This window comes from Gouania willdenowi, chromosome 6 (assembly GCF_900634775.1).
Source record: "Gouania willdenowi chromosome 6, fGouWil2.1, whole genome shotgun sequence".
NCBI lineage: Eukaryota > Metazoa > Chordata > Actinopteri > Blenniiformes > Gobiesocidae > Gouania > Gouania willdenowi.
In genome coordinates, this window is record NC_041049.1 from 26,378,777 (window position 1) to 26,406,065 (window position 27,289).

A 27,289-nucleotide genomic window follows, 5' to 3' on the forward strand; every position below is an offset into this window, starting at 1 on the left:
AGAGAGAGATTTGTGGATTATCCTTCTCGTTAGTCTCCTGTGTCAGACCTGACTTCAAAGCTCCTCGTTGTCTGGGTCGTGTTGCTGTCACTCTGAACTGTGCATGTGTGTCAAGAAGATGCAGGAAACGGTGATGAAGGAGAGGCCCTGTGAGTCCACTAATGCTCTTTTGTGTGTGTGTGTGTGGGGGGGGTGCCTCGGGGTCGGTGGCAGCTGGCGGGTGCGCTGGGTCCTCGGCTCCTTGGGGCTTTCTCGGGTTTGCATGGCTGCCTATAGGCTTGGGATCTTGGGGGCGTCTGGGGGGCTTCTCGGCCGTGGGGGGGTGGCTGGGGTTCCTTGGCCCCCGCTCTTTCTGCTGGCCTGGCTGCATCTTCGATTCTAGGGTGGTGCTTGGGTTTGCAGTAGTGGTTTTTGCACATACATTGGTCTACGATGCACTGGCACTCCTTGAGCTGTGGCATAGAACTTGTACTAGGCTTAACCTTAGACATGTTGATCCTAAATACCTGTTCTAGGTATTACCACTCACTCCTTCCTTCTGTCCACAGCCACCACCATTATAGCTAAGCTTCACACTTGTCACCAGACTGGCTTGAGTACATAACACAATAAGCACAATATGCACAACTACAACTTTATATCTCACTCTCACTTTAAAATAATCAACTCTTCCCCACCCTTTCATTTCCTACCTTGAGTCTCTCCTCCCTGTTCCCTTCCCCCTCACCTAGGTGTAACACTGCTCTCTGTTTTTATATCCTCCCTAAAATAAAGTATTTCTTACCCTTCCTTAGGGAGGGTTGGTGATGATCACAATTATGCAATTTTTAAAAAAATAAAACATTTAATTGCAATAACAAAACATGCATTTCTGTCTTAAAAAGATTGAATTTCCTGTAGTGTTGACCTTTGACAGAATGTGCATATTTGTGCTGAAAGGTAAAGCTCAAACCTTAAGGGAAGCCATTCTCATTAATGTCCTTTAGTGGTATAGACAAACTACTTGATTTAAAGTAAAATAGAGTATCCAAAAATCGTTTTTGACATATTACGTTATTGAGCAATGCGCTGTTGCGATCCTGTAAAATCAGCTTCGAAATTTTCTGTTGTGACAAAATGAGGGGAACTTGCCTTCGACATTCTCTTACCAGCTGCCTATTTCTCACGGGCAATTTTCTCTGTGCAAGACTCCACTTCTGTTCTACTTCCGCTTTCTTGAGCGTGCGGTTGCTTGCTTACGGGGAGGTGAGATGCTGATGTTATTAGGCCTACAACTCCTAAAGTGAAGCCTTATTTCTGTATTTTTCAAGGTCTGTCTGGTAGACCCTGAAACGCTGTTGTTGCACTCACACATTGTGCATATGACCTCAAGGTCACTAACAGAGCTGAGGAGAGCTAGACTGCACTGTGATATATGACTAATGCTGCATTCGATTGCACTCAGAACCTGGAAAGATCCAGGTCGTCAATTTCGACCTCCGAGGTAAATGCGTTTCATTCGGTAAGCTTGGCCACAGTACACTGATGTTTGTTTTTATATTTTTCGAGGAGCATAAATGCCTGCTGGAAAAATATTTTTGCTTCTTGAGGATAAGAGAGAAAGAGAGAAATGTCATACACTTTAAGTAAGACTTGAACACACCAGCGAGGGGAATTCTGCATGCTTAATTGAACCAGAGTGCATTGAACTATACGGGTATCATTACTTAAGCAGAGTGGCGTTCAAATGAACCGAGTGGGGATGGAAATACCACTATAGAATTATTCTGCACCTTTAGTAACACACATGCCAAATTAGACGGCACATAAAAGTAAAAGTTGAGGAGAAAGTGACTGTTTAGGTCTCACGGTGGGCGCCTCAATTTTGCTAAAACGTCATTCCGACCAACCCAGGCTGCTTGGAGTTCCCAAGTCAGCATCCCGAGCTCAAGGGCCGTTTTATTGCACTTGTCCGGTTTGTTCTGTCCTTTGCAAACTCCCGCTATTCCGATCAAATCAATGGAGGTTTTGACCCGAAGTACTGGCCCTCACACTCCAGCTCAAGCATCAGCGATCGCCATGTTGTGCAAGGAACCTATTACTTAACATTTTTGAACTCGGATTGGAACATGTCTGGGATCAGCAGATAGGTCTGGTCCTCCCCATGTGGCGGTAGAGTCCAAATTGAGCCTGCTGAAGGCAAAACACACTTTTTGGAAGCAGAAACAAACTACTATAAATTAGAGCACTCAGAGAGCGCAAATCAATGCCAGTACCAAATATCCAGATATTCACAGTTATCAGGATCAGGGATTCTTATCATTCTTGTCATGGTACTGTTGCAACCTGAATATATAAGAATATATATTCCTATTTTATTTTATTGATTACTTATTACATTTTCATTAATCTTATAATTTAAAAGTCACTAAGGTCATTCTGATGCTATTTTGATTTTTAATAACGAAATATTGTTTATTTTTTGACTAGCCGTTAAGGGGAAATGACGTCATTGTAGGTAAAAGAAAAAAAATGTGTTCAACGGACGGTGCTACTCTTGTATTGTGAACTCCACGGGAAGAACCATAAAGAAGGCTGCCAAACCAATGATCAGGAGTGGTCATTCCAAGGGGGCAACAGTATCATTCACACTTTAAAGTCACCAGCTGGAGGTTCTGCAGAACCAGCTCAAAGAGCTGAATATAGGAAATTCTTTTTTGAAACAGATCCAGAATCCGAATACCCTCCAAATGTGTTCCTTATCCCATTTTGGATATAACCTGAAAACTTCATCAAAATCCGTCAATTATTTTGAATAAGACTGTTCATAGACAAACAAATAAATGATATATAAAATAACGGCGGCAAAAACAAAACCTCCTTGGCAGAGGTAAGGATGACGATAAGGAACTAACAGGTGCTTGATTATTAAGAGTTTTGTATGCTAACAGGAGGAATTTAAATTATATTCTATTTTTTGCAGGAAGCCAATGAAAAAAGCCAATACTCAATATTTGATTTGTCAAAGTTCAATGTAATTTCTAAACAACTTACATTGTAATATAACTTCTAATAAAGTAGAAACAACAAAAAAATCATGAGTAAACTTGGTTAAATATTGTAGCACTTTACTTACCACCAAAATAGTCGCAAAGTACTTCAAAATATAAGCACATTCACACTCCAATGGGACAGAGCTGCCATGCCAGGCGCTGTAGGACTCAGTAACGGTTCAATGACACTTCGACACATGGACAGACATAGCTTTGGGATCAAACCCTCAACCTATCCAGGAGAAGACAACCCTCTACCACCCTAGTGACGGCTGCTTATCTCACTATCGCTGTGGAAAAAACAGCTCATTGGTGAAATAATGCCTGTGCAAATGTAAACTGTGGAGACAGATGACCAGGTGGTAGAGTGGGCTGCTACTGATCAGAAGGTCAGCAGTTAAATCCAAGGTCATGTTTGTCCATGTGTTCAAGTAGAGTAAGACCCTGACCTCTCAGTTACTACCAATGGAAGACTAGCTGCTTGCTAGCAGCTCATTGTTGCTAGTGTGTGAATAGATGAACGTAAAAACAGCTCTCTGAGATCTGATATTTTGAAAATAAACTTTTCTTTCCATAATAATCTCATACTATGCTACACCTAGCAGAGGGACTTTTGGTTCTGGGCCACAGGTCAGTGGGTGGAGCTTAAATCCAGGTGTCTTAGTGGTGGCAGCAGATCTCTGTTGAACCTCCTGGACCTGGTCCAGGTCCTAAGCCAATGATACAGAAGAAAGCTAAAGCCACGGACAAGCAGGAGGTCTTTACACACTGTTTTTGTTTCAGGTCATGGCTTCCAGTGAGGGGCTCTGAGGACACGCTGGTCCCATGGTTCCCTGCGGTGTGTGCGGTTGCCATGGAAGACGAGTCCCACTCAGAAGGCAGAGCTCAGGATCTGTTTGACCAGTTTGTGCTGGCCTCCACCTGTAGGGCAACACTGAGCTCTTTTAACCAGCTGTGCCAACATCTTCAGCTTGACTGCAGCACTGCCGAGCGGCCGCTGTTCCGGCCGCTCAAAAGTCGCCTTAACTACTGGAGGTCCAACGCTCTGTGGGCCAAACTGGAGCGGCGTGCAGTGCAGCACGAGCGTCTGGGGCGAGGGGCGTGTACAGACACCACAGTGAGACACAACCAGCCTTTCTCTAAATAGATATCTATATCTAGTGCTGTCAATAAATTCAAAAACATTGTGCGATTCATTAATTATGCTCTGTAATTAGTTAATCTTGTTTTTTAATCACACCTAAAAAAATCGGTTGCTTCCATGCCAACTTCACTTGCTAGGTAATTACGGGACATTATTTTTCACTTTCTGGCTCCTTTCTAAACTTTGTCTCAACAGAAGCTTTCAAGAAACAGAATATTTTTTGAACAATTTGAGCCCGTTTTTGCTTATTTTTTTTAACCTTTTTTGCGACTACACCAAACATGCCTCATTATAACCTATTTCCATCACTTTTTCTTGCCATATCTTTGCTCCTGTTAATGCTGTTAATGCTGTTAATGCTTCATTACTCTTATTTATGCCACTTCTCCATCCAATTTCAATGCCTTTTCTGCACATTTTTTTCCACTTTCAAGATATTTTGGTACTTATAAACCCTTTCTACCACTTTTCCACCTAATGTCACATATGTTGAATCATTATTGTCAGTTTTTAGTTTAAACTAATTGTTCCTACTTTTTAAATTACATTACTCCAATCCCCCTCCCCCATTTCTTGTCAATTTTAAGCCAATATTGACACTTTGAACCCTTTTTAATCAATTTTTCTGTCCATTTTGGCCACTCTAATTTGCAGCATTTAACCAATTTTTATGGTTTTTAAAATCCCAATTTGTTTCTGAGTGGAACAAGGATTTACATCTTTAAGATATATATATACACCCCGCAAACCTCAAATAGGACAAAGTGGGTCTGAAAAGGGTAAAACTAACCTGTCTCGGTCAGTCTAAACCCAGCTCATATATATATATATATTTTTTTTTACCCAACCGATTCGCTGATGTTGTTATATATATATATATATATATATATATATATGCTTTTGGAATTGTAAATAATCAATAGTTGATCAATTATTAATTATTCATGGGTTAATCAATATACCATTCCAGCTGTGATTTATGTCCTCTATGATTGGTCAGTATGAATTTGATTGGAATGTTTGATGAATTCTTTGAGCTGTAACTTGATTCCTCTCACTGATTGGTCAGTGTGTGGTCATCGGGGCGGGGCCATGTGGCCTGAGGACGGCGGTAGAGCTGAGCTTCATGGGAGCTCGGGTGGTTCTGCTAGAGAAACGTGACTCGTTCTCTAGAAACAACGTTCTCCACCTGTGGCCCTTCACCATTCACGACCTGAGGAGCCTTGGAGCCAAAAAATTCTATGGAAAATTCTGTGCAGGCTCCATCGACCACATCAGTGAGCGTAGCTTTGCCCTATCTGTCTCAATTGAGTGTCCCTTCCTCCTCACCCGTTCACATGGTCTCTGCAGGTATCCGGCAGCTGCAGCTGGTCTTGCTGAAGGTGGCGTTGCTGCTCGGTGTCGAGGTTCACGTCAATGTAGAGTTCAAGAAGCTCCTCGAACCGCCAAAGGATCAGAGGAGGAGTGAGGACACACTTAAGGCTTCGCAATGACCATCACCTTCATTGAGATTGTTTTGCAGATCTTCTTAAAGACATCATCTCTCATCTTCTATGCTTGCAGAGGTGGGCTGGAGGATGGAGGTGAGTCCCAGCTCCCACCCAGTGAGTCAGCTGGAGTTTAACGTCATTGTCGGTGCCGATGGACGGAGAAACACACTACCAGGTGACCACAACAAGCTGGTGATGTCCAGCAGGTGTCCTCATACTGTGTCCATTATGTCCTGATGTTGGTATGACTATCAGGTTTCAGAAGGAAGGAGTTTAGAGGCAAGCTGGCCATAGCTATCACAGCCAACTTCAGAAACAGAAACTCAAGGGCTGAAGCCAAAGTGCAGGAGATCAGCGGAGTGGCCTTCATCTTCAACCAGAGGTTTTTCAAGGAACTGAGACAGAAAACAGGTCAAACACAAACATCCAACACTGTCTTTACAGTGTCAAAATACTGTAATAATTGTATTTATTGTGCATTGAACATAGTGTGTATGTAAGCAGCTAACTGTAATTTCCCTTGGGAATTAAAACAATATTATATTTGTTCGATAAACACACACTGTTGCATGAACCATCCGACTTCTGAAGAATGCTGTGGTTTCAGGCATTGATTTGGAGAACATTGTGTACTACAAAGACGACACTCACTACTTTGTTATGACCGCCAAAAAACAGAGTTTGCTGGACAAAGGAGTCATTCTTCAGGTAAGACACACATATGCACGCATGTACACACCCACAAACACACACTATCTCTATGTCTTACTATATCTCTTTCTCTCCTGGTTCAGGACTTTGTAGACACCGAGCAGCTTCTCTCTACGAGGAACGTGGATCAGAACGCATTGCAGGCTTATGCCCTAATGGCTGCTGATTTCTCAACCAATTACCGGCTGCCATCTCTGGACTTTGCTATGAATCACTATGGCCAGCCGGATGTTGCCATGTTTGACTTTACTTGTATGTACGCCTCCGAGAACGCTGCAATTATCCGCCAACGCCACGGACACCAGCTGCTTGTCTCATTGGTTGGAGACAGTCTGCTAGAGGTGAACCATGGGGGGTGGGGTGGACAGTTCAGGTGGAATGACTTGTAAGATGAATAGACAGACAGGCGAGAAAGGTGGACGGATATGTGACCAGTGTGTTTGTGCAGCCCTTCTGGCCAATGGGGACCGGAATTGCTCGTGGATTTCTGGCAGCTCTGGACTCGGCTTGGATGATGCGCAGCTGGGCTCAGGGCAGAGCTCCTTTGGACGTCTTGGCTGAGCGGTAAGCTTACACATGCACACGACTCACCTGCTGCTTTCTCAAAGCTATACTTACCTGTTCTGTGTCTCATAGAGAGAGTTTGTATCGCCTCCTCCCTCAGACGACTCCAGAGAACATGCAAAAGAACATCAGTCTGTTTACAGTGGACCCAGCAACCAGATACATGAACATCAGCCCTCTAACTGTCACACCTTCACAGGTAAACACTAACAATAATACACACATTTGTGTAAAGTTTCATTTTCATTCACGTTTTCTGAATTAATGACAGAGCAAACACAACTCCACTAACTACACAACATTGTTTTCTTGTTTTCAGGTGAGACACCTGATGGACACAGGGGAGGAGGTGAAGCTAAACACTAATAGTGACATCGCCAGGATCCCGCCTCCACGTGAGATTGTTTTCTTACATTCTTGTTCTGCCTGATGCTGTAGTTTATTGTGTATCCATGAGGTGGTACTGAGATAGCACCAATTTAAAAGTCACATTTTGGCTGCTTCCAATTTAGTGCAATTGTAGATCTGATTGGTCCCCTGTCCCTTTTCCTAATAGAAACCTTCTCCCAGACCAATCAACTGCTGACGTGGTGTCAGGAACAGACTGCTGGATACTGTGGTGTCAGTGTTACAGACCTGACCACATCCTGGAAGAGTGGCCTGGCGCTGTGCGCTCTGATCCACCAACATCGACCTGACCTGATGTAAACACATAACCAGAACCTAAGCATTCCCTTTATTCAACACTTTTTTATTGGCTTCTTTCATTTGTACAAGTGGAAAAACAACACCTACGCGTGCTGTTAGACGTTGCAGGGCATTTTCTAACCCCATGTGATCAGGACTGCGTCTGTCAAGCACACGACATAACAAGCACAATCGATTTAGCACGTTTTCCTCTGAATATACAATGTGTGTGGATCAGCTGTGGTGCAGCAAATATTGGGAGGAGAAAATGTAAATACAATCATATGCAATCAAAGTTATCTAACCTGGAACTGTTTCTGGTATAAATATGAATGGAGAGTTTGATTCTCAGTTTTCAAATATTTGTAGATCGGGGAATCTTCTAGTCAGCAGTTCAAATGCAGGCTATGCCTGTCTATGTCCTAAGTGTCCTTGAGCGAGACACAGAACTCCAATTTGCTCCAGATGAAGGAATAGTGCCTTACATGTCATCTCAGTCACCTCAGTGTGTGAATGTAGGAGTAAATAAAGTGCTATATAAGTGCAGATAATTTATTTAGTTGTACCACTGGTCATTTAATCTATCTGTTGTTCCTCAGAAACTTTGACAGTTTGGATGAGACATTGGTGGAAGAAAACACTCGACTTGGGTTTGATGTAGCTGAGCGTGAGTTTGGCATAGCTCCGCTGATGACCGTCGAGGAAATGTCTTGTGTTGACGAGCCAGATTCTCTCTCAATGGTCATGTATCTGAGTCAGTTCTATCAGCTGCTCAAAGACTCGCCATCCCCTGCAGGTAAGCGGACATCTACAATACTTTCAGTTAAATAAAACCACCATGAAAAGGTAATAGCTCTGAACTTCTTGTTTGTTTAAGGCTGTTTAGGTCAAATCGCTGACTTCAAAACAGCGCTTATCGCTCCCGCCTCACTTCTTAGCAGACTGGGAACCAGTCCGTCCAGGAAAAGGAATCAACAGGTAGTTGCAATCACCATTCTATTTTACTTCAATACCTGCTGAACAACAACATGATAACAAGCACCAAAACAACACAATATCATCATAACAAAATAACATCAATCACAATACCAAAATAACTTGCCAAAAACTAGATGACATCTTAGCATTAGGCTGCTATCAAACTGTTAACGAAACTTTCAAAAGATCAGGGAAAAAAACTCTCACAACTAAAAAAAAAAAATAAAAAACCTGGCAAAAACTGTTTAAGTTTCATCCTCATAAACAGCTGATAAACTGCTGTAATAAACCTACCAAAACTTGCCAACAACAAAAACTTACATCATTTGAATACCTTCTGCTTATAACTAGCTAATAACCTCCTGAAGTCTTGATCATTACCATTTTTTGTTACCATGACACCAGGTGACAGGTTTTGTTCATTCTTCCAATAACATGACAAAGCTAAAATCTGCACCTAAATCACATGTTATTTGTCAATAACCAGCTGATAACCAGTTGGTAATCTTCAAATGTATTACAAACAAGCTTCTCAAAAGATTCACTAACATACTGATAATGTTAGTGAACAGGTAGTTAGTCAACAGGTAGTTGCAATCACCATTCTATTTTACTTCAATACCTGCTGAACAACAACATGATAACAAGCACCAAAACAACACAATATCATCATAACAAAATAACATCAATCACAATACCAAAATAACTTGCCAAAAACTAGATGACATCTTAGCATTAGGCTGCTATCAAACTGTTAACGAAACTTTCAAAAGATCAGGGAAAAAAACTCTCACAACTAAAAAAAAAAAATAAAAAACCTGGCAAAAACTGTTTAAGTTTCATCCTCATAAACAGCTGATAAACTGCTGTAATAAACCTACCAAAACTTGCCAACAACAAAAACTTACATCATTTGAATACCTTCTGCTTATAACTAGCTAATAACCTCCTGAAGTCTTGATCATTACCATTTTTTGTTACCATGACACCAGGTGACAGGTTTTGTTCATTCTTCCAATAACATGACAAAGCTAAAATCTGCACCTAAATCACATGTTATTTGTCAATAACCAGCTGATAACCAGTTGGTAATCTTCAAATGTATTACAAACAAGCTTCTCAAAAGATTCACTAACATACTGATAATCTTGTGACATTCTGTGGGTAACAAGCAGTATAAACCTTTTAAAAAGCTTTTGTCTGTGCAGGTGCACAGAGACACTCTGAGCAAACAGCGGAGGATCACTCAACCAGGTCAAGAACCAAACGAGGTCTGAGTCCAGAATCCAGCCAAACGAGCCTTCAATTACAGAATGTGTTTCCATCAAAACAAAGACTAAGAGACAAAGATCTCAAATCTTATTGAATAATATTATTCCTGAAGACTCCTCAGGGTTAAAGGGCCACAACAGCATTTCGCAAAAGCACTCAGTTTTGGGCTGTCCTCCTCAGCTGCACCCACGTCATTCTGGCTGCCTTTGCCTTGTTATCAACCGATTTTCTCCATGTTTGCTTTGCCCTCCCAACAATTATTTTTCTTTGAGGGTTCCAGCTGAGTGACTGATTGGCAATGGTCTTATCTGGTCTGCGTAGCGTGTGACCAATCCATCCCCACAAGTGTTTTTTGATATTTTGGTTAATGGGGCTCTGGTTGGATTGTTGCCACATGTTGTTGTTGAAAACAATGTTGGGCCATATTCAGGATGGGGCATTGGCATCTATTAGCAAAGATCCGGGGCTTGGTGGTATTGGTGTTGGTCATTCACCAGGTCTCAGATCCATAGAGGAGTGTCAGTGACATGCAGTCAGGGTAGGCAAGGTAGGCAGTGCCTACCCAAGGGTGAATTGATATTTTGATTATTTGTTTTAATTATAATATAATTATAAATCATTTCTTTTTCAATTTCCGATATCCTACAGTACCTATAAGTTTGAAAGTGTCAGCATTTTGTGCTTTTCATAGCCCAAGTGACTAAACATCGCTATTTCCTGGTACGGCAGAGACGCTGCACAGTCTCACTCCGCTGTAAAGCAGGGGAGGTCACGCCCCCTCCCAAAAGCACGTTGCTGCCTCTGTTCCCATAGCGTGTATTTATGTGTTTGCAAATGCGTAGTCAGTTCCCCAAGATGAAAACCATTTACGTAAAAAGGCAGCTCTCTATGCTGCCTTTGGACTTAACCGTGCTATGCTAAATGCTATATGTAAATTCACAGTGCATTAGTGAAATGATATCACGTGGCTGCCGCTGCTACATTCTCTAGCTAGTGGGCGGGATAACACTACAGTCAGGATGACAGCGCTAGAGACGATAAATAAGCTTTCTTTTGAGGAAAAACGACAGCTTTTAAGAGATGGGAGACAAACACCTGAGTTGCCAGAGCTTCAGCAAAGGTAAGGTCAGAAAATTGTTCTTATTTTCTACAGTGAATGGTACAAAAGGAAGGATTGGCTTTGTGGATGCGCCTCACTGAGGCTGTTACGAGTTGATGTCGTCATTTTCTCCTTGTTTCTGTGTTTCCAACACAAACAACGGATGCGCTGCCGTGTCACGAGATATATCTTGTTGGGAGAGTATGGAGGCTACATTAAACAATTGTTTCTTTAATGGTGTTTTACGATGTTGATTTTGTTAGATGGCTAAATGCTTGTTCATGTGGATATTGGGTTTTTTCTGTCTAATTATGAATTTTACATTTTGCTAAGCGCATTGAGATTACTTTGTTGTAAATTGCGCTATACAAATAAATTGAATTAATACTTGCCAGCAGAAACATATGAAATTGTCTTTGTCTTTGGTGGTCTCGATTTGCAACACCCTGCCTACCCAGTCCAAGGAGTATTGATTTCACATTGGTGTTAACAATCCTGATCTTGTTGTCAGGGGATAGCGCTCTGGATCTCCAAATGGGACGCAGGGTGTTGAAAGCATGCATTACTTTGTTTATATGGTTGCTCAACTCCCCCATCTTTGCCTATCACACTGCACAAATATGTAAAGATATGTGATGTTCTTGCCCAGTAGTTGCAGTGGGTCTTCCTATTTGTTGTTGATTCTCAGCACCTCGGTTTCTTTCCTATTGATATTCAAGCCAGTCTTCTTTGCTTCCTCAGCGTGCTTGCTCAGTTTCTCCTGTGCATGTTGTTGTTAATGGGAGAGGGGCCAATATCATCTGCAAAATCCAGGTTTACAAGTTGTTTTGTGAAGGTCCACTGCCTGTGTTGTTGTCTGGGGTACTCTCCCGCATAATCCAGTCATACAGAAAGATTGTCTGTAACAGCATGCACCCTTGTTTCATGCCAGTCTTCACTATAAATAGCAGCTTAGCTTGCCATTGTGAATGACTGAATCTTTGAATGAACTTGGGTAGAGTCCCATAGTACAGGGGTGTCCAAATGCGGTCCTGGAGGGCCAGCAATCCACCAGGATTTCAATGTCTCTCTGCTCCAACACTCCTGAAGAAGCCTTGCAGAAAGTCTGCCAATGAGCCTCTCAGCTGTGTTCAAGCAGGAACATTTTGAAAACCTCATGGACTACCAGCCCCCCAGGACCATGTTTGGACACCCCTGCCATAGTAGCTCATCAATTTCCAGATAATTCCCCAGTTCATACTGTCAAAATCCCTCTCAAATTTAACAAAGATAGCATACTGATGGGACAGCCACTCAATGGACTATTTATTGATGATGCGAGGGTAGCAATGTAGTTGGTGTATGACCTGTCTTGGCAGAACAATGCCTGGGATTTTTATGTTGTAGTTCCTTATTTTGGTTGCCACTTGAGCTGTTTTACCACACCTGTATGGGGTTCGGATGTTTCAGGTCCTTATCTTGGTTGTCTGGGTCATTAGAAGGTTTGTCGGCAAACCAGTTTCCTGAAGGCTAACCCTAATTTTGGAGTGGCTATTCCCACACTCAACCATCCCGCCTTATTCAGGTGTTGGTCTGGCAGGGTTCTTCCAGAATCTCATCTGTGTAGCAGGTGACATGGGAGAAAGAGCAGAGCACATGAGGAAGTGCAGATGCACACAGCATAATAGGAAGTTAAGCTCACTGCAGTCATCACAGTGCATAAAGCTGTCATAGTTATCACCTGCCTTTGAGACGTGCTAAATTTATACACATAAACAGGCATCGCAAACAATTCCAGGTTTGATAAATGCATATGTGCATGCTACAATACGTATTTGCATTTTCTCGTCGCAATATTTAGCGTGCCACAGCTCATTCACCTACATTGCGTATTAATCAGTGGCAAACACCCTACATGGATTGTGCATGTTAAATTGCATGCTTGACTGATGCAATCCTGATTGCGTGGGGAAAGAAAATGTTCTGCAACATCTATCGGTGCACGTAGTGACGTTTACACATTTTTTCACAGGTGCAGACCTTTAGTAGATCTGCCCCAATGATTCTTAAGGCCCAAATGTCCTTGGGCGGAACGTATGCGGAGCTGACTCCGTGGTCACAAGGCCAGTAAGTGCAAAGCTCAAATTTTACAACCACGCGGACTCCACCTAGTGTCTCACACAAAACACTGCTCACATCGACCCACAATAAATGTAACACCAACATGCATTTTACCCACGTGGTGAAAGAGAGCAGGAGACATCGAGACGAGTTTTGAGGAGAGACTGGCAGATAAGGTACGAATGTACCAACATGTTCTAGAAAGAGTACAATGACTAGAGATAAGTGCAAATGATTGGGAGAAATGTAGGAGTTCACAAGAAACTTCTATGCAGCAGTGCACTCCAGGTGCGCTTGACTATGAAAACTCTGATGCGGGCGGACATTTTGCAAGGAGACCGCTCCGCCTACGTTCCGCCCGAGTACGTATGTTTTGGCCTTTGGCTGGCAACACATGGATAAAGGCTCATAGACAAAGACTTAAGGACAAAAACTTAGAGACAAAAACTAAGAGACTATGACTGAGATACAAAAACTTAGAAAGACTCAGAGACAGAGTGAGAGACTCTTGGCAGGGACACGGGGACAAAGACTAATAGACAGGAAGCCAGGGACAAAGCATGGAAGTGAGGACTTTGATCTTTACTTTGAACTTGTTTTTGTTTTGCAGTCATGTGACCTTAATGACACCCAGGTGTCTGAAGATGTATCGGCAGGTGGGGCCAAATGCTCAAGGGTTCGTCAGATGGCCAATGAGCTGCAGGCGAAGCTGGACGAGAGCTTGCAAACCTGTAGGACATCTCTTCCTACTACTGCTGGTCCGGTAGGAAGGATTTGACGAGGATCTTCAAGCACATGCACAAAACATGTACACTGCTCTGAAAGCCCTAAAAAATGTTCTGCACTCTGTGTCCACCAGCAGGAGGCCCTTGTGTCCAGCAGAGCAGAGTTACTGGTTTCTTCATCAGCATGGAGACCGGTAAAGACCTACATGGCCAAGGAAAGCCTGATAGAGGCCAGAAACAACCATAGTTCAACTCAGAACCTTGGAGTCCATCAGAATGATTAATTAAATATATAAAATAGTAACTAAACCCCAAAACTGCTTTTTTATGCTGAATACATGTCTATTAGAGTATGAAGAAGTGTAGTTATTTGATCATAGTCCAAATCTTGACATTTTAGTCAATGTCAAGTTGGCATATTCTATTGTAAAAATGTAAGAGTGACTCCCCAATATGGGTTGAAACCCGGTTATTACTATTGAAATTTCTTTTGGACGAAAACATTTTTTTCTATGTTTTGTTGGCTTCTTACGTCACGAACCACCACTGTTAGCCCCGCCGCTCCTATAAAAACTAGCACCTTTGGATCAGTGGGAAGTAGGTTGGATTGATAGAACTAAGAAGAGCTAGACATAGTGAGTATTCAATAGGTAATTAGGATATAGCATAGATTGTTCTTTGGAGATTTTATAGTATAGACTGGACATATCTTAACTTAAGTCACTCTACAGAGTGCCAAATATGGGAAAAAATGTCGAGAGCCGTATATATGTGACACACCATGGCAAATTCTGGAACAAGTCGGCATGAGAGAAACAGGAAAAAGCTCAATAACCTTCATTTTCTGAGAAAATAGTGATTTTCTGTTTTTTTGTGCGGAAAATATGCTCGGTGGCGTTATAAAGAAAAAAATCTATGTTTCAATTAACAGTATTGGATCTTTTGAAAAGGAAAACTTTGTGCTTGAAAACAACTTGTTTTACAGCAGAGCCGCTTCCTCGTTTGTGAGTGTGGCTAACGCACAACTGATTAACATCTTGGCTTTGTTAGCCACACTCATAGCCACATGGGTTTGTTATTGATTTTGGCCATTGAACTGCCTTTTTAAGTAAAACTTATCTATTCTGATTATGAGTCTGACAAATGCTGTTACACTAAGTGTGTGTTTATCACAGAAGCAGCGGAGTAATTCGTAAAAGTAAATGAAACACTCACCTGAGTCACTCGTTGCTAGCACATCGCTTTTTTTTTCCTCTTCCCTTCTTTTTTTTTTTTTTTTTTTTAAAGGAATTTTTGGGCTCTAGTGGCCTTTATATGACAGTTGCTTGACAGGAATGGGATCAGAGAGAGCAGGGAATGACACGCAGCAAAGGGTCCTAGGCCGGGAATCGAGCCTGGACCGGCTGCAGGTGAGGAACTACAGCCTCCGTACATGGGGCGGGCGCTCAACCCACTGAGCTACACACCACCCCCCTCTTCCCTTCTTTGACCACAAAAAATACATGGAAACCTCCGTTAACAGGAGTATAGCAGGCCGCCTACCTGCCCATTCTGATTGGCTGAGTTGTCTGAAAGGTGCCCTTATCAGTCAATAGGGTGCGTTCTATGTCGCGAAGCAACAAACGGGCACTGATCTGTAATATTTGGTATAGATGGACCTTGATCTAATCACGACACCCTTGGTTGGACTTTCTTCTTTGATCAGTTTTGTTTGTTGGTCATGGCAGCACCGCCTCGGGTTAGAACCAGGAAGTGCAGTAACAGCACATATTTTATGCTTGGGGTCATACTTGTTTATGCCACATTTAGCCTCCAGGTTGTAGTGTGGACATCACTGATGGAAGGTAGTGTCCAAATTTGGAAGGTTTGTAAATATTCTAGTGTTTTTTGTGTCTACCATCAGAACAAACGAACTTTGCAGCAGCAGCAAATGAGTTTCCGCTTCCGGGAGAAGATCAAAAACCAGAGTGAAGAACAGGTACCTCATCGGCTCTTTGGTTCTGTTTCTCCTGAACATCTTTGTTGTGTGCTAACTGAGTATGCTGTTGTCTCCTCTAATCTAGTTTTCAGCAGGCAGCAGTGACATCTGCTTCTTTTGTAAGCAGAAGGTCTATGTAATGGAGCGTCTGAGTGCTGAAGGTTTCTTCTTCCATCGCAGCTGCTTCCAGTGTGACTCCTGCAGAACCTTGCTCCGACCGCCATCCTACACTTTTGAACTGCAAAGTCGTAAGTTTACCATGTTAGACCCCTGGTGGTAGAGGGTTTGATCCCAGTGCTACTGCTGTCTATATGTCCTTGGGCAAGACACTGAACCCTAAGTTGCTACCAATGGTTGACACGTGAGATTTTGCTAGAGATTTGACGTCTCTCTATTTTCAAAGGTTGCAAGACATTCAACCACCGGACGTTTAGTCTGTCATATAGCTATTTTCATTTCAGGAGGTGATGTTGATCATATTGCATCATATTACATTATATTTTGTGCAAGAATTGACATTTCTGTTGGTTTTCCCAACCATTAACGAAAAAATGTGAGTGTATTTTCAGGATCAAATTGCAGTTTCAGCTCGTTTTTATTTTGAAAATAATAATGATAATCGTCCGTTTTCCGCAATGTTGGGAAATGTCAACTTGCGTGCGGGCCGTGCTTGGCTAATTAATGTCCTACTACTGTACACAAAATATTAATTAATGTTCTGTAGTTATGCATAATAGTATATCATATCCACTTTTAGGGCAGAAATGACTCATCGGAAGTATTGAGACTAGGGCTGCAACAAACGACTGTTTTAATAGTTGACTCGTCATTGATTATTGAAATGAATAATGGACTAATTGGATGTTAATTCAGGGGGGGGGGGGGGGGGGCGGAGCTCCTAGTAACAGCGCTCCAGAGAATAATAAGTTGTTGACAAAAGACTTGGAGGCAATTTTGGCCCATGGACTAGGTTTTTAGGGGCATTCTTGGCTAAACTGATGCCAAATGGTCCGTGGCCCTCGCTATTTTCTGATATAGGAATTTATTGTTTCTATCGTGGGATGACAAATTCTTACCAGTGAGATGTTTTTAATGATATATCTCCCGCTAATCACATCTGTAACGTACATACAGCACTGAGCAAAGATATATAGAAAGTGAGACGAGCCACTCCTCATGATAAACAATGTTCAGCTCCGTCCACAGCTTGAAAAAGGTGGGTGAATTATTCTGTTATCAATTTTTGCCGACACTGTCGACTAATTGCTGCATCCTTAATTGAGACTGTTCACAAATTAAATATTATAAAGTATAACGTGTTTTAACTCACAAGTTACATAAGTAGATCTAAACCAGAGAAACTGACTGACCATCAGACAAATCTCCACCTGACAGAAACCCAACAAATAGACCTTGACAGACCGCTCTGCCTGAGTTAAAGGAGACATATCATCTTTTAAATCCTTCCTTTTTACATATAAATCATACAGTTGTGGTCTATATAAAGCGGAACTGCAACGCTTGGGTCTGAATTCCTCATTATTATAGCTCCACAGGCCCCTTTTCTGATGTGCTTCTGAGAGCAACTCGTTTTGGTGTGGTCTCTTTAAATGCAAATGAGACACTTCATACCCCGCCCCCTCTCCAGGTTGCAGAGGTGACACTCGGTTCAACTCCACCCTGTTCGCCCATTTTTGTAGTTTGATAGAAGAGATATGATTATGTAGCGGCGCATAAACTTTTTATTCAGAGGTCATTTACAAAATGTCAACAACGGAAGACTTGTCCATCCAGCCTTACATGTTCGAGCCAGAGTCTGACCCGGCAGAGCGAGATGAAAATGACGATGAACCTGCAGAACCCTAACAAGTGAGCTAACACAAGCGCCGAGCTAACATCATGAAATGCATTTTAATACAGTCTTTTCAGAGACAAAAACGGCAAAATGAAATGACTAATGAAAACTTTAGACTTAAATTAAATCACGTAGGCCATATCATCAAGGATCTAAAACGAGCACACAGCGCTAACATATGAAGTCTGAAGACGGTGCAACTGCTAATGCTAACAAAACAATGACAGGGACGTCTTACCATCACACTTTTTAGCGTTATTTACAGCTTACCAAAGTGCTCTGTTCGTCGTCTCCAAAGATAGAAGGAATTGAACCCTCAATCAGACAAAGTCTTTTGGCAAATCCTTCTTTATACTTGCGAAGCGGTCATCCTTGAAGTGCTTCGCGTACACAAAAATGACCTTACCCACAGATGTGGGTACATTTCCATGAAAAATAAAACTCAACCAGGCACTTCGAAAAGGTTCTGATGCTGGGAGACGTTGTAATGAAGCGTGTGGGTTACTACATCCAACAACCGAACATTTTGACTTATCCTCTCGTAACTTCGGCATCCTTGAGCTTGGACTATAAAATAAAAGCGAGAAATAAAAATGGCGAATTGCTCGAAGTGTTGGACCTGGAGTCGATGTCCTAATTTGGCAGTTCCGCTGCAAATACTGTGATGTAATAGTTCAAAAAATGTAATAGAGAATAGAAAAATCGAAACAGATTGAAAAATATGACCAAAACAGAATATAAAGATATCAACGGAGCACCTGAAGAGACTAATTTGAACTTCTAAGCACTCTAAATATACAACAAAATGCATTTAAGGGCTAAAAAAGTGGATTTAGCATGATATGTCCCATTTAAAGGCTGCTCCAATACACATTTGATGGTAAACGGCTCCACACATGTGAGATGTAGTTCCAACAGACATCTTTGTGTTGTTCATAGCAATGGATAAAAAATATATTAAAGAAAATGTTGAGAAAATCACTACCAAGCATAAATATAGAGGAAAATAACTGCTTATGTCACCTCTGGTCAGACATGGCTGAAAGATTGATGTTGTAAAAATGACTAGCACAGTTAGCATTTGGCCGTCTCTGTTGTGCTATTTAGGGTTATTGATAAGAAAGAACCACTGGAATCTCAAATGTCTTCACAGTATCATGTTGGTCAGAAAACGGATTACAATGTATTTCTGATCACTGATCATTCATCTGCTGCCTTTGTCACATGACCACATTTGTAGCCACTTTTTATCCAAGTGGCTTGTTAAAGGATCTGTCCTGGCTGCTGTTGTATAGCTGTTATTAGTTTCCAGCCCTGTCTGTCTGTCTGTCTGTCTGTTTGTCTGTCCTGATTCCATCTCTTTGTCCACAGGGAGGTTTTACTGCTTACAGCACTCTGAGTGTCAGCTGATCTCCTCAGATTTGGGGATTCGTCCATCTCACAGTGACCCAGCATCATCACAGTGTCCATCCATTGTAAGTAGAGTCAACACATCCAGCAGCAGGACTACAGACTGTTAAGTTGAGGTTTCGTTTATTCAGACAAGGTTTTTGAGGACATTTTTATCCCCTGACATGTTTTGACTGTCAACTGCCAGTCTTAATCAAAGGAGTTCTGCTGATCGCCTTTGATGGTTCAAAACATTATATCATAATGTCAAATGACCCTTTTTTTTTCAATTTAACCACAAATAAAAACACATTTAAGATGAGTGAATGAATACTGTCTGCTACATTTCATAAGACATACCAAAATTATTAATTTCATAATGTTTTAGGAGTTTCCTGGAGAATTATTATTGCTGTCTAACATGCCTACGATGAAATAATATCATTTTACATGATTGTGATCTTCAGAAGCTCACACACAGGGTAACTGCTGTGGGATCACATAGAAACACAGTATATGCAAGAATCAAACTTTCACATTAAACAAACGTGTGTGTGTGTGTATGGGTGTGGTGTGGTGTAGGTGTCACTGAGCGCAGGCCCACCTCTCTCTGACTCTCAGGCGTCGACACGTCGTTCCTCAGGTGAGCTCCTGTCGCTTGCTTTCTTGCTGCTGGGTGTGTTCCTGACCCAGCAGTCACTGTGGGCTTTAGTGTGTTTGTGTGTGTGCGTATGCGTGTGCATGTGCGTATGTGTGTTGGCGTGTCTGCAGCTGCGTCCGTGATGACGACGCCACCAGAGAGGACGGAGCTGGAGCTGTGGGATGTTCAGGAGGAGGTTTCTGAGGAGACCCTGAACCGCTTCAACCTGTGTGAGGAGCAGTCCAGGTGTGGTCAGATGACATATAGCATCACCTGTAATAGGATGATCACCTCTCGCCTACCTGTGTGTTCAGCTCAGTGCAGGAAGAGGTCATAGGTCACACCTCAGAGGAGAGTAGAGCATCATGTCCAGAAACTTCAGCACATGAAGAGGAGACCACAGGTAAGCAACCACAATACATGTGCTAGTTTTTATAGAAGGGGCGGAGCCAACAGCGATGTAAGTAGCCACCAAAACATCACAAACCACCATTCTCAGCCAATAACAAACTTTGATTGTAATAACCAGGTTGTAACCCATAGAGGGCAGTCACTTCTACATTTTTACAACTTAACGAACCACATTTAAATACTTTGACTAAATTATCAAGAGTTGGACTAGGATCATTTGGGAACATTACTTCATTTTTTAGGGTTTAGTTACTCATTTGCTTGCACCACTAAGTTCCCATTGCCTCCGGTGATGAGATTTTGTTGGAGGTAGACGCTCCTTTGAAGAGTAGAGTTTGTGTCTAAGAATTGAAAAATGTGCCCTCTCAGTTTTCAATTCATGTTCTGTGGAAAAAAAAAAAAAGATTCATACTGAGACTCTAGGCCAGTGGTTCCCAAACTTTTAACAGTCCCGTGCCCCTTCAGACATTTAACCTGAACCAATGTACTCACTACTCCTGCACACTTACAAAACACAATAATGTAATGTCCTATACAATGTAGATCTACAGTAAAATTTTTCTCTGAATTTTACCTATCCTGTTGAGAAATAATATATAATAAAAATAATAATAATCTGTAAGCACACAAGAAGAAATCTTATTCAGAATAATCATTTGTTTACTTTATTTAAATAATTAGCCTACTGGCATGTTCAGTGAGAAACAATCTCAAAATATACCAAATATTTGTTGATGGAGCATATACCAGTAATACATCATAACCCTGAAACTGTGAGATACAACTCGTTACAACTTTAATGAGAAATGTGGGGTTGACAAGATGCACACCACTCTGCAATGTTTGGCTGAATTTGAGAGTCTGAGTCTTAAAGCGTTTTTCACGCAAAATCTTGTTCTATATATTGTTTTAATGTTTTTTCAAAGTTGAAAATCCATTTTCACACAAGTACGTGGTGGCAAAGGACATCAAAGTCTTGACAGCATGATTGGCTAATGCAAAGCAATGTAGCTCTCGCTATACAGTATCTACGTTTTTTTGGTAAGATTGTTTCTCTGTCACCACTAGAGGGCAGTCTTACAGAGGCCAATGTGTAATTTGTGGCAGCGCATAGAGGCTCCTGACTGCTGCTCTATTTATAATTTTAGTTTCCAATGTTGTTACACTGTTTTTAATTTTTTTTCATGTACCCTAATGACAATTTGTGTACCCCTGGGGCTACCTGTACCCCACTTTGGGTACCCAGGCTCTAGGCCAATTGACACTGGGTGCTAACAAAAGGAACTAGCACCACCTACACCAAGATATTCAGCTTTGCTATTACAAAATAAATTCTACTCTTGTTTTGTGATTGCATGTGTGATTCAGTCCATTGGCTTTTTTGTCCGTGCACAGATGCAGAGATTGCACAGCTCGACTCGGTCTCTTCTCCAGCTGCCATGACCCCTCCCCACAGTGCCACACCCTCTACTGTCTCTTTCATCACCAAAACAGACTCCATCCCTGATCAGGAGTCAGGCAGGGGTGTGGTCTCATCAGCTAGTGGGCGGGGCTCGTTTGATAAGATCACACCTGAACTACCACAGAAGAAGAACCTCTCCCTATATGAGTGGGAGGCAGGGACAGAGGGGGAGGAGTCAGAGTCTGAAGGCGCAGAACTTGATGCTTTGAGGAAGAAGAAGAGGCGGAGACACAAACGAGCTGACAGCAATGCGCTTCATGTAAAGCGGCATCAGGAAGCCCCACCCCCTGGGCTCATTGAGGTGGGAGCAGGCAAATGTCTGTGGCGGGCAGTGTTCTCTAGGCAGGAACAGAAGAAGACGGCAAGTGATGTGTGTATACCCAAGAAAACAGCCAATCAGAGGAAGATTACAGGTAGTAAGGTCATGTGATGGAGACGCCTTGGAGCAAGAGTCTTACGTTAATGATGTCATAATCTTTCTTTCTGTCTAGACATGAGTTTGGCAGAGTCTGATTTGGACTTAATGATGCTGCTGCGGAGCTATTCATTGAAACCTCAAAATGTAAGAATACACAAACCAAACAGAGAGTAGATACAGGAGACAATGCAGTCTAACAGGTCACTTAAAAACTGCCCTCTCTTATGTGTGAAGATTCAAGGTGAAGTTCAAAACCTCACAGAAGAACTTCAGAGGGCAACAATCAACACATCACAGGAGGTGCAAACACACACACACTCACACATATTTATATACATACAGATACACACTCACCCTGACTATCCTGTCCTTTTAGCCCGTGTACGTCCCTCATGCACTGGCCTTTGGTCGATCATATGGAGTTCTGGTGGGTCTCAACTCAGCTGCTCCAGTCCCTCTATTCAGGGTCTTGTTCTATTGGTATTCCAACTTGTATTGTTTCAGAAACATGCCCCAAAGGAAAAGCTCCATGAAAAGCTCCAGTCTGATGGACTGTCCTCTTGTTCCACGGAGACGGTGGGAGTAATCGTTCAACCCAAAGAACTGTCCAGTCTGAGCATCCAGGAGACCCTGTTCCAGAGCAGGCAGGCAGACCAGGACCAATGTCTGGACTCCAAAGTCAGCAGACGGGTGCGAAGAGCTTCACAGAAGCAGGCGAGACAGGAACAGCTAAAGAGACTACACAAGGCCCAGGTGAGGGCAGAACCAGAACCCACAACTGTTATCTTGTTTAGACACACGTGGAGGATTAAGATGAGGACTGCTATGTTACAGATGATCCAGAGGCAGCTGCAGCAGGTGGAGGAGAAGCAGAAGCACCTGGAGGAGCAAGGAGTCATGGTGGAAAAGGCTCTGCGAGGTGAAGCAGGTATGGTTCTCATAATGGATCATAATGAGTTCTGATAGACTTTGACAGACCATGAAAGACTCTCCTAACCCTGAAGGATCAAGATGGACCATTATGGACTCTGATTGACCAAGCTGAAATCTGCTGTGCTTATGTTTGTACAGATTACTGGGAGGACTGGGGCAAGGAGCTTCAGGGAGGTAAGAGAGAAGAGCCAGAGACCAGCAGTGGTTGTTATTATGACATGGCTGATCCATCAGGTTTTGTGCAGGTCTAAATAAGTTGAAGGACCCAGTTCTGATGCAACAGTGGTTCCAGCTTGTCCTGCAGAAGAACTCTCTGGCTCGATATGAAGCTGAACTCATCATTTGGTGAGTGTTCAACTGATGGCAGAGATTGGACTTGGTTCTGGTCCTGTCCAGCTCTGGATTAGAACACAGATGGTCTCCATGTGTTTCAGTGCCAAGGAGCTGGAGCTGGAGGACAGACAGCGGCGACTGCAGCAAGAGCTCAGAGAGCAGATGCTCATTGACGGTAAAACGTGTGCGTTTATGTATGTGCGCGCATGTAAATGCATGTACAACTCTGTATGTAAGTGTGTGTTTGTGTGTAGTAAGTTAAATTGTAGGTGTTTTGTTCTTAGACCACCTGAAGGGAGCGCAGCAGCTTGAGCAGGAGCGTTTGATCCTGGAGGAAATGCTTGAAGTGGTGGAACAGAGAAATGCTTTGGTGTCTTTGCTGGAGGAGCAGCGTCTGCAAGACGGAAAAGAATACCAGAACCAGGACCTGGAGCCAGTTCTGTTGAGTGGTCTAGGACTCAGCTGGACCTGAGGCCTACCCAGACTTGATACTGAGAGAACAGCTCCTACTAGGATCTATCACAATGAGCTCACATACTGATACTGCCTTCAGGACACTGCACACTGCGCCAGTCTGCAACCAATTAGCTTGAAGCTGAGCGCTCATGTGACCCTGATACCACCTCCTTCCTTTATGCCACTGACCATGTGACTGTGATGTCATCACTGCAGATTTTTGTGATGAAAAAAAAAAAATAGTACAACACTAACAAGTTGTGTGACTGATATAAAAGGAACAGCCATGAGCCAGAAACCACTTTATCAGCGTTTCCGTCTCTGAATGAAGCCTTCATTGCATCTCATACATCACTGACCTGCTCCTTAACAGTTTCAATTCTTATGATGACAATAAAGGATTAAGCTTTTTTCAGTTTGTCAGCGAAATAATTCTATTGATTGAGGTAAGATACATAAAATGAAATTCATAGCACGTGTTTGTACAATCCAAGGTGAAGCCTGGCAGCTCTGTGCCTTGCTGTGACGTTTGTCACCATATTTGAATGGAAAGCAAAATTATGTTTTATATTAACTGTTGTGAAAAATAAATTAATGGAAAAATTTTACATTTAATTTACATCATTTGTTTCTTTTCAATGATAAGTGAGGCTCTGCCTCACCCGACCGCACGTCCCTGCTTCACCCAGCAACAATATGACAAAGCATGATAAACAACATAAAAACTCATTTATATTTGGCCCTTAAGACCACAAAGACGAATCATCTGATAAACAGAAACTTTAGAACACTATTCTCACCCACTACCATAGTAAAAAAAACCTAGGTGTTATTTTTTTTTTACCAAATTGACTCTATTACTAAGCAAATCTCAAAGACCGACTTCCACCTTTGTATTATCTACCTATAAAAGCAAGGGAGGTCTGTGTGTGTGTGTGGATGTGTGGATCAAATATCTAACCCGACATGGTGCGAGTTCGACCTGAAACTCGGTCAACGGGTTCCAAATACCCCGAGTGTCTGTATCTGTTATTTTGGAGTAATTTGATCATTTCAAAATGTTTATTTTAATATTATTTCACTTCTGGACGGCCCCGAAATGAAACCTATTCAGCTTTTGACCTCAGAGTGTGAGGGGGCGCTAGCGCACTATCTATATCTATTTCACTGCACAAGCTGCTCACGCGAGCAAGAGTCACGTGTGCGGCCACTCCTCCTCCACTTCCTCCTGTGCCATGCTATCGTTAGCTTCTCTAACACGGGAGCTTTCTGAATAGACCATTTGAAACCATCAGCCACTGGTGAGTCTTTTACGGGCATGTTTCCCATTGTTTAAACCATATAACTGTTGTTCAATAACGCGCTGTTTCACTAGAGTCAGTATTGACCTCAACCTGTTCAATACTCCATCTGGAAAACTGCAGATTCTGTGTGGTGTCGTGCATGGAAGCGAAGCTCTGACCACTCGGTTCGAAGGTACAAAATTATTATTATTTAAAAAAAAAAAAAGACAGCCGAATTGTAGATAATACTTTAATTTACTTACTTACTCATGTAGTTTGGAGTTTTACGTTCTGTTTTGCGCAGTTTTGTTGTTTTTCTGATTGGCGCTACAATGTCTATGGAGTTTGGTTATCAGCGTCTCAAACATTTCAAGGAGCACAAACACACGATATTTATTTATTTATAATAAAAATATACTAAATGAGTAAAGTAAAACACAAAAAAATGCACAAAAAGACAACTGAAAGAATAAAAACTACACATGACTCCAAAAAATATACATTACAGAAAAATACAATGCGGGTGCACGAAGGAGATGGATGTAGACACACACACACAGTATTTATAATAAAAATATACGAAAAAAGTAAAATAAAACTAGACAATATTTCTACAAAAAGTACACAAAATGACAACAGAAATGCATAAAAATATACAAAAAGGCTCCAAAAACACACAAAATTACTCCAAAAAACATACATAGAAAAATACACCAAACATCAAAAAACATATGAAAATACACAAAATAACAACAGAAATGCACAAAACTACACTAAAAAAGACACAAAAATTTTCCATAATCACACTGCAATGGCAACAAAAAAAGTAATTATACAAAAAATGCACAAAAAGACAACAGAAAGGTACAAGAACACACATAGTGACTCCAACAACATACATTACAGAAAAATACATCAAACAAAAAATATAAAAATGAGTAACAAAAATAATTATTATACAAAAAATGCACAGAAACACAACAGAAAGATAAAAAATGTTAAAATGTAGAAGGTAGAATGTGAAATGTAGAATGGATAATATAGAATGTAGAATATAGAAGGTAGAATGTAGAATATAGACGGTAGAATGTGAAATGTAGAATAGAGAGTACAGAATATAGAAGGTAGAATGTAGAATATAGACGGTAGAATGTGAAATGTAGAATAGAGAGTACAGAATATAGAAGGTAGAATGTAGAAGAGAATGTAGAATTGGTTAATATAGAATAGAGAATGTAGAATTGAGAATGTAGAATAGAGAATATGGAATGTAGAATTGAGAATGTAGAATAGAGAATATAGAATGTGAAATGTAGAATATAGAATATATAATGTGGAATATAGAATGTTAAAATATAGAAGATAGAATGGCGAATATATAATGTGGAATGTAGAATGTTAAAATATATAATGTTAAAATATAGACGGTAGAAGATAGAAGATAGGATGTAGAATTTAGAATATAGAAGGTAGAAGGTAGAATGTGAAATATAGAATGTAGACTGTAGAATAGGTAATATAGAAGGTAGAATGTGAAATGTAGAATAGATAATGTAGAATTTAGAATATAGAGCATAGAAGGTAGAAGGTCGAATGTAGAATATATATAAGGTAGAATGTGAAATATAGAATGTAGAATATAGACGGTAGAATATAGAAGCTAGAATGTGAAATATAGAATGTAGAATAGAGAATGTAGAATAGATAATATAGAATATAGAAAGTAGAATGTGAAATGTAGAATAGATAATATAGAAGGTAGAATAGGAAATGTAGAATAGAGAATGTAGAATAGATAAAGTAGAATATAGAAGGTAGAATGTAGAATATAGAAGGTAGAATGTGACAATGTAGACTATAGAAGGGAGAATGTCGAATGTAAAATATAAAATGTAGACAGATAATATAGCCTGTAGACTAGCTAACTGGCGAATGTACCACAAGTTTTCCAGAATCACTGCAATGGCAACAAAAATCAATAATTATGCAAAAAATGCACAAAAAGAAAACAGAAAGGTACAAGAATACACATAGTGACTCCAAAAACATACATTACAGAAAAATACAAAAACATATAAAAATTAGTAACAAAAACAATAATTATACAAAAAATTGCACAAAAACACAACAGAAAGATACAAAAATACGCAATTATACCCCTTATGCTCCCACATGAATGCATACTTCCAACGGGCACTGTAGAATGTGAAATGTAGAATGGATAATATAGAATGTAGAATATAGAAGGTAGAATGTAGATTTTAGAATTGAGAATGTAGAATTGAGAATATAGAATATATAATGTGGAATATAGAATCTAGAATGTTAA

The 27,289-nt window shown here is 41.2% G+C and overlaps 1 protein-coding gene across 11 annotated transcripts; it reads left to right on the plus strand.

Annotated features, from left to right (window-relative positions):
• LOC114466112 (protein-methionine sulfoxide oxidase mical3b-like) lies at positions 1-24,225 on the plus strand. Of its 11 annotated transcripts, XM_028451589.1 has the most exons (33): positions 1-149; positions 3,816-4,149; positions 5,246-5,453; positions 5,527-5,640; positions 5,740-5,841; positions 5,922-6,077; positions 6,274-6,374; positions 6,461-6,718; positions 6,826-6,941; positions 7,014-7,140; positions 7,261-7,336; positions 7,498-7,645; positions 8,228-8,424; positions 8,506-8,606; positions 9,800-9,877; positions 13,688-13,840; positions 13,937-13,996; positions 15,706-15,780; positions 15,866-16,028; positions 19,007-19,110; positions 19,607-19,667; positions 19,796-19,910; positions 19,979-20,067; positions 21,471-21,950; positions 22,029-22,099; positions 22,190-22,255; positions 22,332-22,382; positions 22,460-22,708; positions 22,790-22,883; positions 23,027-23,062; positions 23,134-23,233; positions 23,323-23,405; positions 23,506-24,225. In XM_028451589.1, exons 2-33 carry the CDS (start codon positions 3,886-3,888, stop codon positions 23,691-23,693), a joined length of 4,284 nt encoding a protein of 1,427 aa, XP_028307390.1. In that variant the 5' UTR covers positions 1-149; positions 3,816-3,885; the 3' UTR covers positions 23,694-24,225. The 11 variants fall into 11 exon arrangements, 8 of the variants coding, with proteins under 8 accessions (XP_028307390.1, XP_028307386.1, XP_028307388.1 ...); XM_028451585.1 differs by lacking the exon at positions 1-149 and having other exon boundaries at positions 1,914-4,149; XM_028451587.1 differs by lacking the exon at positions 1-149 and having other exon boundaries at positions 1,914-4,149; positions 23,323-23,396.
• Positions 24,226-27,289: the final 3,064 nt, after the last annotated feature.